Source organism: Centruroides sculpturatus, unplaced genomic scaffold (genome assembly GCF_000671375.1).
Source record: "Centruroides sculpturatus isolate CEXI.00-Female unplaced genomic scaffold, Cexi_2.0 scaffold165, whole genome shotgun sequence".
NCBI classification, from domain to species: domain Eukaryota; kingdom Metazoa; phylum Arthropoda; class Arachnida; order Scorpiones; family Buthidae; genus Centruroides; species Centruroides sculpturatus.
Window position 1 is genome coordinate 905,718 of NW_019384429.1, and position 12,111 is coordinate 917,828.

At 32.5% G+C, this 12,111-nt stretch overlaps 1 protein-coding gene across 1 annotated transcript in view; it reads right to left on the reverse strand.

Annotated features, from left to right (window-relative positions):
* LOC111619691 overlaps positions 1 to 11,154 on the reverse strand; it is a 45,688-nt gene extending 34,534 nt beyond the window's left edge. The window contains exon 1 of the mRNA XM_023361461.1: positions 11,016 to 11,154. Coding sequence (XP_023217229.1) covers positions 11,016 to 11,028 — 13 coding nt within the window. The 5' untranslated portion in view covers positions 11,029 to 11,154. The remainder of the gene's footprint in view (positions 1 to 11,015) is intronic.
* Between the last annotated feature and the right edge of the window lie 957 nt (positions 11,155 to 12,111).

Genomic DNA, 12,111 nt, shown 5'->3' on the forward strand with positions numbered 1-12,111 from the left:
TTGAAACTTTGCATTTAATCTTCACATTTCCTCTCAGTTATCAATGATTTTTGCCTTTCTTTGTTGTTCTGATACTACTATCATAGTTTATGACATCCATTTTGCCGATTTTGCCATCCTCTTGTATGGAATGAGTTGATGCACTACTTCATTGATATGTACTTTATATCTTTCCATAGTTCTTCTGGTTCTCTTTCTACGAAATTGAGCAAGTCAAATTTATTCTTTATTTCTATATCAAAAGCAGCAGGGATCATTTCAACGTCAAATTTTGGCATCACTGATGGTCGCTTGACATTACAAAATCTTAGTTTACATTGGCAATGAGCAGTTCATGATCTGTTCTGCAACTGACACCAGGATATGTTTTCACAGCCAAAATGGAATTCTTCCACTTTTGCTGGCTCAGGAAGTAGTCAATCTGGTTACGATATTCTCCATTGGGAGAAGTCCATGTATACAATCGCTGCCTTGGCTGTTCAAACTTCATATTCATAATGGTCATCTGCTGTTCTTGGCAGAACTGATCATGAATGAAATGAGTCATTCACCTGACTCATTTCATTCTCCAAGACCAATTTTCCCACAATGCATGATTCTTTCATTTCATCTGCTTTCTTGTTAAAATCCCCGATGACAGACAACGTCTTTTCTTGGAGGTCATTGTAGAAAGCCTCAGATACTTTTTCTGAATCAGCAGTGGCCACATAAACCTGCAGGACCGTAAAATTGCAGGGTTTCCCTTTGATACGGATGCTATGATTCTGTTGTCAATTGTTTGGAAGCTTGTGCAAAATGAAACCTACTTCTCTTCGCTGGATGGTATCATTTCCATAGTAATTGATGATGTAATCATTGGAATTAAAGGATCTGCTTCCAGTCCAGTGAACTTCACTGATGCCTAGAAGATCTATCTTCAACTGATTCATTTCATTTTTGATGATTTTCAACTTTCCTACGTGTAACCCATTCATGTTCCAAGTTCCAATTTTAAATACTTTAATAATTTTAAATATTTTAAATACAGCACAGAGTTCTCTTTTCACTATGAGATACATCAGCAGTCAGGTGTCCATTAGGATTTAGCTTGATCGCATCATCAATGCTCCTGCTACTAATAACAACTCATTGCTCTTCCCCAGTTGCTTGATTGGTACCTTCTGGCCCAAGGGTTTTGATACCATATTTGAAACTGTATTTGTAAATTGATCCATAGGGTATTTCGGCAAAATACTGGAGTAGGTTGCCAGGTCTTTCTCCAGGTCTCTAAATAATTTGCTACTTATATTAAAATGGTTTCAAATTCAAACCTTCTGAAATAGCAACCAAAAGAATACAATGTGAATCTATGCAAGTCAATAGATACTGGAATCCTTCAGATGGAGTTAAAGGATCTGCTATGTGTATATTCACATGCTCAAATTGAGGCAAATATTCTTGGGAGATTGGCAGTTTGACAATGTACTTCAGACTACTGACAATTTACACCTCACCATATCCATATGAAAACATCTGCTTTAACTGATAGCTGGATGAAGCATTATCTGACCATCTTCATGGATGCATGAATGCCTGGATGTGGCTGCTGAGTGAACTGAATTGATCATCAGGCAATGAAACTGCTTTGGTATAAATGAACATACTTAGATGGATTTCATTTCATCTCATAATAATGAACTCTTTTCTAGCTGCCTTTTCCTTGTTGAGTAGCAGTTGATATGGCTTAGCTGCTACCAATGACCTATGAATATGATGACTCTGTATACAATGAAAAATATTGCATTTTGGCTTCTCAGGGGTGGAACATCAGTAAAAAATTCAGGATATGTTGCTAAAAGTTGGTGAAACAGAGTGTTATCTTTAATCAAGGTAAAGGTAATTATTGGGCATACAGTATGGCAAACATTCCCTTTGATACAAATTTAGTGAGGGTGTCAAATACACTTATTCCATATGTCCATCAAGAATCCAACTCTTAAGAAAATCTGCTCCAATAATTGATTGATACACAGATGCAACAACAAAGGACCAGTAATATGAATGATGCAAGTCCAAATCCAAAGTCAAATTATATTGTCTGAAGATGTGTATGATTGATCCATTTGAACCACAAAGATATCTGTACCAGTATCAACTATCAGAGATTTATATAATTTCAATGTTCTTACTACACACAATAATTAATTAAAAAATCCAGGAATGAATTGTGCAACTTTCCTGGCTGTTATGAGATTTTATTTCAAAAATATCATAATCATTATTTATTTATTAATATTCTAATAAATAATACAATCTGGTTTATGATAAATACTACTTAGTATGCTGTTATTATGAAATAAAATATTGAGATCTAAAAAATGAACTCCTGAATTATTCAACTTGTATAGTTTAAAGGCTAGTCTATACAGTTCATTGTTCATATGGTGCAAAAACATCTCTCTTATAAGTAATGATCTTTGATGAGAATAAGGATAGGATTCTTTGTTTCAAATGGCATATTATCATTTCATATAGATCACTGAAAGGGGGTTGCCCATTGGCACATCTTGTTTTCATAAGTACCTGTGTAATTAAATTGAAAAAAGGAGGAGTAATACATCTTATCAACCAGTTCTAAGATTTGTTGGTGGTGTGCAGGTTCCTCTATGCTTTGTAACAATAGATCACTGAAGATGCAAATGCATGGATGGAGTTTCATTGACTGATATAATGAAGTGAAATTAAACACCTATCCACCTTTCTCTCAGTAATTGCAATTAATTATAATAATACACCTGAATTTTTGCCAAGCATAAAATTATTTTATTTCAAACGTTTTCAACCTATTTATTATAGGTTGAAAACGTTTGAAATTAAACACCATTATATGAGCTTCATTGATCAATTGGAATTGCTGTAAGCAATGTAAGAACTCAGTTGATTATACGTAAAGGACCATTAATTCTACTAAGTATTCAGAGGAGAGGGTGTATACCATGTTTTTTAAAATGCATATGGGAGATCTTGCTTTGTCGAGTATTGTCTGAGGGAAGGGATTAGCTTATGAGTTATAAGACATCTCTGAACTTTTTGCCTTTTCCAAAACTCACTCATGCCATGCATGAATCTTATTCCTCTGTTAGTAATTCCTTTGCATCATTTTAATGATTTTATTCAAAATAGTAAACATTCAAGAGGTCATTTCGCTTATTCTTGCTAGTCTATTATAATAGTCATAAGTATGTGGATGGAAATTCAAGAAAAAGTTGTGTGGAACTCTTTCAAGAAATGCTGCATTTCTCATGCTTCAAATTGCACTGATAATGATTATATGTGGTAAGATATAAGTATGAGGACCTGAGCTAGTGTAAATGCAATGATTTCAATCTTATATTTATTTTTTGGTCAAAAAAAGATGGGGAGAAGTATTCCATGTCAGATTCAGTCAAGGAAATTCATAAAATTTTTCCATGGATAGCACTTCCTCTGTGAGTGACACAGCTTCCAAAAAAACTACTCATTGGGGAAATGAAAAAAAATCATTGCAAATTGGAGCAACTTTACCAAAAGGAACCATTAAGGGAAGGACATTCTTTGGCCCAGACTTCAAGATGGACAGACGTCAAATGTGGTGCTCCAGATTACGAAAGACAATGACTGGAGAATTCAAGAGAGTTTGAGAAGAGAATTGGATATTTATCGTAGTTACAACAAAAAAAGTGTAGTAACTAGGTGCAAGGGAGAAACCTAGCCAAGACAATGACAACAGACTTGTCAGAAAAAGATTCAACATGATATCCCACCCAAAATTGTTAAGTCCAGCAAAACTCAGGTATTTCACTCCTTACTGTATTCTATTTTTCTAGATTTTCTATTCCCTATCATTTTCTTTCTTTCCATAGTTTTAAGTTAGCACTTAGGTATTAGTCATAGTTTTCAGTCACCATTTATACTTGTTGCAAATGGTACGTTTTGTAATTGTCTGCCAAAATATTGTTTGATGCCATATTGTAATAAATTACTGCGAAGTTGGAATCCAAAAGAACTGTTCATATACGCAAAATAAAATACTTTGTTTGATTATACTGTCGCTTAGTTACTGATATGTCTTTCCTTTGTCGATCCACGTACATTTTGCGTGGACATCACAATAACATCATGGATGCCATAGGCAATATCAACTTTGCTTGGCAAGAATTAACTGATAAATGCATGAATGAAGTGTGGAAGAAGTTATGGCCAAAGGTATCCAAGAATTCTCAACAAGAAGAGCATATTGCTTCATCATTAGGTTGACCAAATTGTTAACCTAATTGATACAACAAGACTAGGAAATGTAGATGAGCAGGATATTAAGAAATTACTGCAGGTTTCTGGTGAGAGCCTTACAAACAATGACCTTCAAGAACTGGCAAAACAAGGAATTCATGTAGAACTGGAAAATAGTGATTCTGAAAATGAGATTTCCTTATTAAAAGTTTGGTAATGATAACTGAAATCATTGATCAAATTATAGTGAATGATCCAGATTTTGAAAGGAGTGCAAAAGCAAGATGAGGCATTTTGGATCCAATCTCCTGCTACCACCAACATTTGCTTAAGGAAAGGAAAGGAAAAAGACAAATGAAACCACGGACTTTATCACAAAAAACAGAATTTCAGAAGAACCAAGACATGACCTTCACAAAAAATGAATTTTACATTTCTGTGTGCATATGTTTATGTGTTATTTAAATTATATTATTATACAAATTAATTAATTAATATAAAAATAATTTAAAATGAATGTAAAATCTGTTTATTTTTGGTTGTGTTTTCCCCTTTCCCTACTTACTCTGTGTTAAAATTACCTCATTTAATGCTGTATCATTTAGTGCTTTGTTCTCTAGGAACATATCCCCCACATTAAGCAGGGTCTTACTGTATTTCATATATGCTAGAACAAACAGATGCAACAATGAATGACGTTTACTCACTGTACCTGTTTAATATTTGATTTATTACATTATATAACAAATTTGTTTATTTTCTTCTATGTAACAGCTATTTAAAAGTAACAAAATTTTATCTACTCTAAGTTATTCATGTGCATTTATACATGATGTATATTATTTATAAAAACAATAAAATGTTTTACTATTTCAACTTTTAATTACAGCTGTCCCTTGATAGTCCGACATTTTGTAATCCGAAGCACTTCCCATCAAGGTACCCGTCCCTGTTACGTGTCTGCTTGCACAAAAGCATATCATGACATGAATCTCCCCACCCAATTCTTACACGATGACACACATTTCGTGTGTTTTCCGTGAGCAGTTCTGTTCGAACAGCTGGAGTAGGGAATATTGTAGGCTATTGCTAGCAAAACAATGCCAAATATGTAATCACTTTCAGTAATCTGGACACTTTTGGTAATCCGACACCCCTTTGGTCCCATACCTATCAGATTATCAAGGGACCGCTGTATTGTAATTTTGTGTGGATAATCCATGTGTTATCTGTGTACAAAGCAGTTCAGAAGCAAGTATGTTTATGGAATTGAGTAATATAATTACAATGATTTTAAATTGCTATTACCAACTCATTATCTTCCAAATTTTGCTACTAGGTGCACTGCTGTCACTTGCATTAGGTCGGGCATAGTCGCTTTACTATACCGTTACCTCACTTGCATAGCTGTAGCTCTCTCCGTTCGCAAGAATTTTCCAGTTAAAGAGACTTTCCTATGCATCCTGTATAATATATATACACTGCCTCAAGTTTTCTCTCATTTGTTTACTTTTAATTCAATCCATACTTTAATTGATATTAGACACTCCTATTTGAATTTTTACCTTAAAACCTTTCAGTAATTATCTCCTATCTATATAACCAAAACGTACTGGAGGTAGGATAAGTTGAAAAATAAATTACACCGATATAAATCCAGCAAAATTTAATGAAATAAAAACGTTTTCAATCGTTTTTCAACGATCATCTTCAGTTACCAAAAATAGAACAGTAAATATAGAACATAAAATGCATTTGAAATAAATATAAAAATAAAAATTAACGGAAAACGCCCTAGTGGACGAATTAATGAAAAATTAACAAATAAACTAAATAAATAGTGAAAAATTAATAATTGTAAAAAGATCTCCACGCAGTGGACAATGAGTCGGCGTCTCTATGGTTTATACAACCGGTTTTCATGTGCGCTTTATAGATTTCCAACCTCTCCAGATGCTTGATCGTTTGTCTATTAGTCGTCGTTTTTATAATTGATGCTTGATCCCATTGTACGTCTATATCCTGTTGCTTTGCGTACGATGCCAAGACAGTGTTATCAAGGTTCTTATCGATTGTGTATTTATGTTCCTTGAGCCTTTGCCCAGATCTAATAACATACACATTGTATACCGGCGCAACCCCACTATTTTCAAACTTTTGAGAAACGATAAAAAGAAAGAGGATCGGAATTCAACAATGGGTATATATTTGGTACCTTTACATGATCAACGATTTGATTCCAGGCTAGTTTACGTGGGTGCGATGATGCATGGTCTGAAGCAAAGGCTCAAGGAACATAAATACACAATCGATAAGAATCTTGATAACACTGTCTTGGCATCGTACGCTTTGCGTACGATGCCAAGACAGTATATAGACGTACAATGGGATCAAGCATCCATAAAAATGACGACTAATAGGCAAACGATCAAGTGTCTGGAGAGGTTGGAAATCTATAAAGCGCACATGAAAACCGGTTGTATAAACCATAGAGACGCCGACTCATTGTCCACTGCGTGGAGATCTTTTTACAATTATTAATTTTTCACTATTTATTTAGTTTATTTGTTAATTTTTCATTAATTCGTCCACTAGGGCGTTTTCCGTTAATTTTTATTTTTATATTTATTTCAAATGCATTTTATGTTCTATATTTACTGTTCTATTTTTGGTAACTGAAGATGATCGTTGAAAAACGATTGAAAACGTTTTTATTTCATTAAATTTTGCTGGATTTATATCGGTGTAATGTATTTTTCAACTTCTCCTATCTATGTAATGATATCATTTCAGAGAATTTTGATGCTTACACATGACATGACAATCATCATCTAATAAAGTATAAAATTACTTTATAGTAATGAGAAAAGCAGTAAGTTTTGACAGTTAAAATAGTTATATACATACACATATCAACATCTCAAAGCCAGATGCTTTAATAATAAACCAAAATGGTTGCCAAAATTTAATCAGGCTACTTTACTACTACTATTAATAATTAAATTCTAAGTAATTTACTCAGAATTTAATAATTAATAGCAGTTATAAAGTAATCTGATTAAAATATTACAATTATTTGGCTTATACTTCTATACATTTAAAAGTATAACCCTAATTTGACTGTAAAATATTTCTTTTTGTTTACACATACTAGCATTACTTTTTGCTATTTGTTAATGAATTTGAAACTAAAAATCATGCAATTATAATTTTGTTTTATTTTCTTCATTTTTGAACTCTATAGCCATGCTTGCCAAACTATGGCTCATAAGCTGCACACAGCTCTTCTAGATCATTACTTCAGCTCCTGTATACTATGGAACTGTGTGAATTATAGTATTTTAACTTATAATGTAAAATACCATTCCAATAATTTGCTTATCAGAAGATAAGCAATGTATGGCTTCCTTTACAACAAGGTTTTGCCATCGGTGTTCTACAGTGTAGAATTCAGCAGAAATTAATTAAAGTAACATTTGTATATAATTTAAATTATTATTAAATAACTTTTGAGTCAGAAGACAATAGTAAAATAAATTTTTATGTAACATTTTATAAACAGCAATTAAATGAAGGAAACAGACTTTCTGCATCCTGTGGCTGGCCTGATCATCATAAAAAAATCAAGTTTTTACAATAAAAGGAAGTGCATTTTTTATACACTGGTGTGCAAAACTTAAGCAATCACACAATTTTTAAGCAGATAGCCATGAAATTGTAAAAAAGGGCTTATTGTGATTAGTACAATAAACACCCAACTCAGTATTCAGGTGATTCATATTCAGGAAGAAGACATCACAGATGACGTGAAGGCATGTTGAATGTGTGCAGTAAGCATGCACAGTGCAAGATTACAATAAGAAGGAGGCTTTAATTCCATACTGTATGCATTCTATTCATTTTTGTGCCAGTATGCTTTCTTCATCCTCTACGTACAAATACTGTCTCTGCATTCTGACTTTCGTGTCTCTCAGGTGATTTCTTGCAGAGTTATGGCAGAAAAACAATTGCTGCTTAAGTTTTGCACACCAGTTTATAAGCCAAAGGAAAAATTTTTCATTTTTATTACATTGTTTCATATCTGTTTTATTATCAAATAACATTAATAAAATAATAAAATGTTAAAATAAATAAGTTAAATAGAAAATAATTTTAAGCTCAGTTCAAATAGAAAGCAAACTGCTGGTGAAAAGTGAAATGATGAATGAATATTGCAAAGATAGTAGTGTCCTTTCTGTCAATATTTTGTTTTGCAAATTGTAATCACATTTTAAAATGTTGAACTTTTCTTCTAGTAATAATATATGTCACTAATTTGAATGAAAAATTTTTTGAAATAAGAAAAAACAAGATTTAAATATGGTAGCTACAAAGAATATACTTTCTAATTATATTCTTATTATAATTAATTGTAAATTTTCTTTTCAATAAATAAATGAGTAAAGTAAGTATAAAAAACAATTTGTTGTTTTCAACAATATTCTTGTTTTAAGGACTTTCACAAATGACTGCTCATTTTCCAAAATGAAAATAGAAATCAAATTTTCTATGCAAAAATTAAATTTGTTTTTGCACTCTGCTTTCTCTTTCACTAATGAATATCTACCTGAACTAAGTTTAGAATCAACCCATGAGAACCTTATATCCCAGTAATGACAAATTTTAATTAAAACTAATGTTTTCAACCATAATCATGGTCTTCCTCAGAATTTTGACCAGTAAAATTTGAATACAGAGCGCATCGAACAATATGTTTAAATTATTTTAAAATTCCGAACATTTAAAAGTTAGAAGATAATTTTTTTTAGCCGTATGTGCTACAATAGTGATAAAAACATCCTTACAACACAACAAATAAATAATAAGATGTACTTAATGGTGTAGAATAGGTATCTAATGTTGCTTGTTTTCTCTCATAGCACCGCCACCATGCATAAGAAACATTAGTGGCATCCTTTATACAGTTGCCGGCCAGTCCTGTTTTGTATATTTATAAAGCTTCCAGATTGCGAAGGTACTCAACTTGACATGACATTTTCACTAATTTGGCCTTATGGCGGTTGGCTTGTATTTTGGGGTCTGTGGTGTAGGCGGCTAGGACCAGGCCCGCCGTAAGCGGGCGTGCAAGGCGTGCACCGCACGTCCAGGGGGGTGCACGCCTTGGCACGTCCAGGGGGGGCGGCAAAGAGCCTTTCTGGCAAGCTCAGCGTAGGTAGTCGTTGTTAAACAGGGGGCGGCATAATCGGTATTGCACACGGGCGTTCAAACAGCTGGCGGTGCCCCTGGCTAGGACAGTGGTATACCTTTGGTTGGCGATATCATACCTAGGGTATACGTCAATACTGTGACAATGTGTGCTGATTGCTTTAAATGTGTGTTTTGCACTGAGCTATGATGTTAGTGTTAAGTTTAATCTACTGTTGTATTCTTTCATTAGTTTCTATTTAATTTGTACATGTTATGTAAGTTTGGCCTGTTCCAATATATTTATAGACTTTGACCTCATCCATGGTTTCAATGACCTCTCCACTTTGAGGTGCAAAGTCTTCCTTCTTCAGGATTCTTTTTCCAGTGTAAAGTGTTTTGCATTATATATATATTATTATTATTATTTGATAAATAAAACCAAAAAATGAAGTAATGTGATTAAAAAATTATATCATTTAGTATGCATTTGTACCTGATAAATAAAGTTTAGCTACCATCTCAGTATTATTTTTCATTTCATTTATTTCATAATTACATCTGCAATGACGGGTGATAAAACAAAATGTTTTGATGTGTGAATGGTACCTTCTGATGCAATTCAGTGTCATANTACCGTTGCATGATAAAAGGCTAAAGAAAGAGTTATATTATATAGGAGCCACAAAGAGATCATTAAGAGAAAGATTGAAGGAGCACGAAAAAAATATAAGATCTAAACAACCGATCACGGCTTTGGCCAATTATGCTATCGCGGATCCTGCAGAGATTACAATCGAATGGAGCAAGGCGGATATTGTACAAAAGATCGATAATATACGACATCTAAAGTATGCAGAGGCATGGCACATTTATAAATACAGAGAAAAGGGGCTTAATATAAATTTTCGAGAGTCAAGTAGAATAGCAACGGCATGGAGAGCGGCGGCATTATAAAGAGCTAATGGACATGCGCGATCGAATATCTGAAGATTATAGAACGTGCGTGGTTCGAATTACCGTTGAGAAAGTTCAAATTTTTAAAATATTTTACATCAATCCTGAAGAAGGTCTATAAATTAGACCGAAAACGTTAGAGAACTGACAAAAGTAGACTGCATTTTAAAGGTATAGTGAAATGTAGTAATTAATTAATGCAGTTAGAGATTTAGTAATTTATCATTTAGTATGCATTTGTACCTGATAAATAAAGTTTAGCTACCATCTCAGTATTATTTTTCATTTCATTTATTTCATAATTACATCTGCAATGACGGGTGATAAAACAAAATGTTTTGATGTGTGAATGGTACCTTCTGATGCAATTCAGTGTCATATTTTCAATATCTATTCTGGGGTGTGGAGTATATGGTGAAATGGATTATGCAAAGGTTTCACTTTTATTCTACCAATTTTCTGCAGGATATGTGGATGTGTCATTGTTAGTTATTTGCACAAAATAAAGATATAAATAAGAATTAAAAACAGTAGTTTACATTAATCATGACTATTGTTCAAAGAGGAAACAAATCTTTATGCAAGAAATAGTAACCAAAGAGGAAAATATATTCCAATATAAGTACCTTTTGAAATCATTTGCTAATGATAAATGATTTTAAAAAATAAGCTCTCTGCAATCATTTACTTTATAGCAGAGTGTTAAATGATGGAAATGATGTAAATTGTTATCAAATCATTTTGGAATATTCTCATATTTTTAAATTCTTACTATATGATGTCAACTGATATCAAATTACAGCTCATATATTGGCAATAATTTCAATTACATTTACATATAATAATTATTTTTGATTATACAGTAGAGCATCGATTTTCCAAAAGTCAATCATCCGAAAGAATTTCAGTCGGCAAATTTAAATTTTCGCCAGTGCTGTGGCGCTTCAATCTTTGGCTATGTCTTGGGCTACTCAAATATTTTACGTTTTTGATACTAAATTAACATCTGAAGTATAATTTTTTATTATTTTTATATTTTTCAATATATTTATTTTGTTTGTACAAAATAAAAAAATAATTTTTAACGATACAATAGTCTTTGTTAGGCTTAACATCGACGAAAATTCAACACGAAGCGACACGCAACGGAGAAAAATTTCGAAATCGGATACGTTAAACTATTTTTTCGCACGTAAATCAGTTATCCGAAATATCAGTTATCCGGACAACCCCAGTCCCCAATTGATTCGGAAAATCGACGCTCTACTGTATTAAATTGCCATTAAATATTTTGTCCAAATTTCTTTATTCATTAATTTATTTTAAATAGTATATGTAAAGCCTGAAAATCAAAAATCACTACTCCCAGTTGACAATACCAAACCCTTAAAAAACCAAATAAATAATAAAAGAATAAACAGAGAACACAAACATAATGCATGGAATATGTTGCCTAATACATTACAAAACCAAAAGATAAAATACAAAGTTTAGAAAAGGTTATGCAATAAACTATGAAAATGTAGTAATGAATTATTATAAATGTGCAAAATTTCTATGTTAAAGCATATTTTTACGCATTCAATTAATATATATGAAAATATTTTCAGCGTTTCTACACCAGCTTCCTCTACAAAAATTCTTGTAATGGAACACTGAATGTTACGGAATTGAATAACAATTTAAATTAAAATTAATACATAAACATAAATATTAAATTAT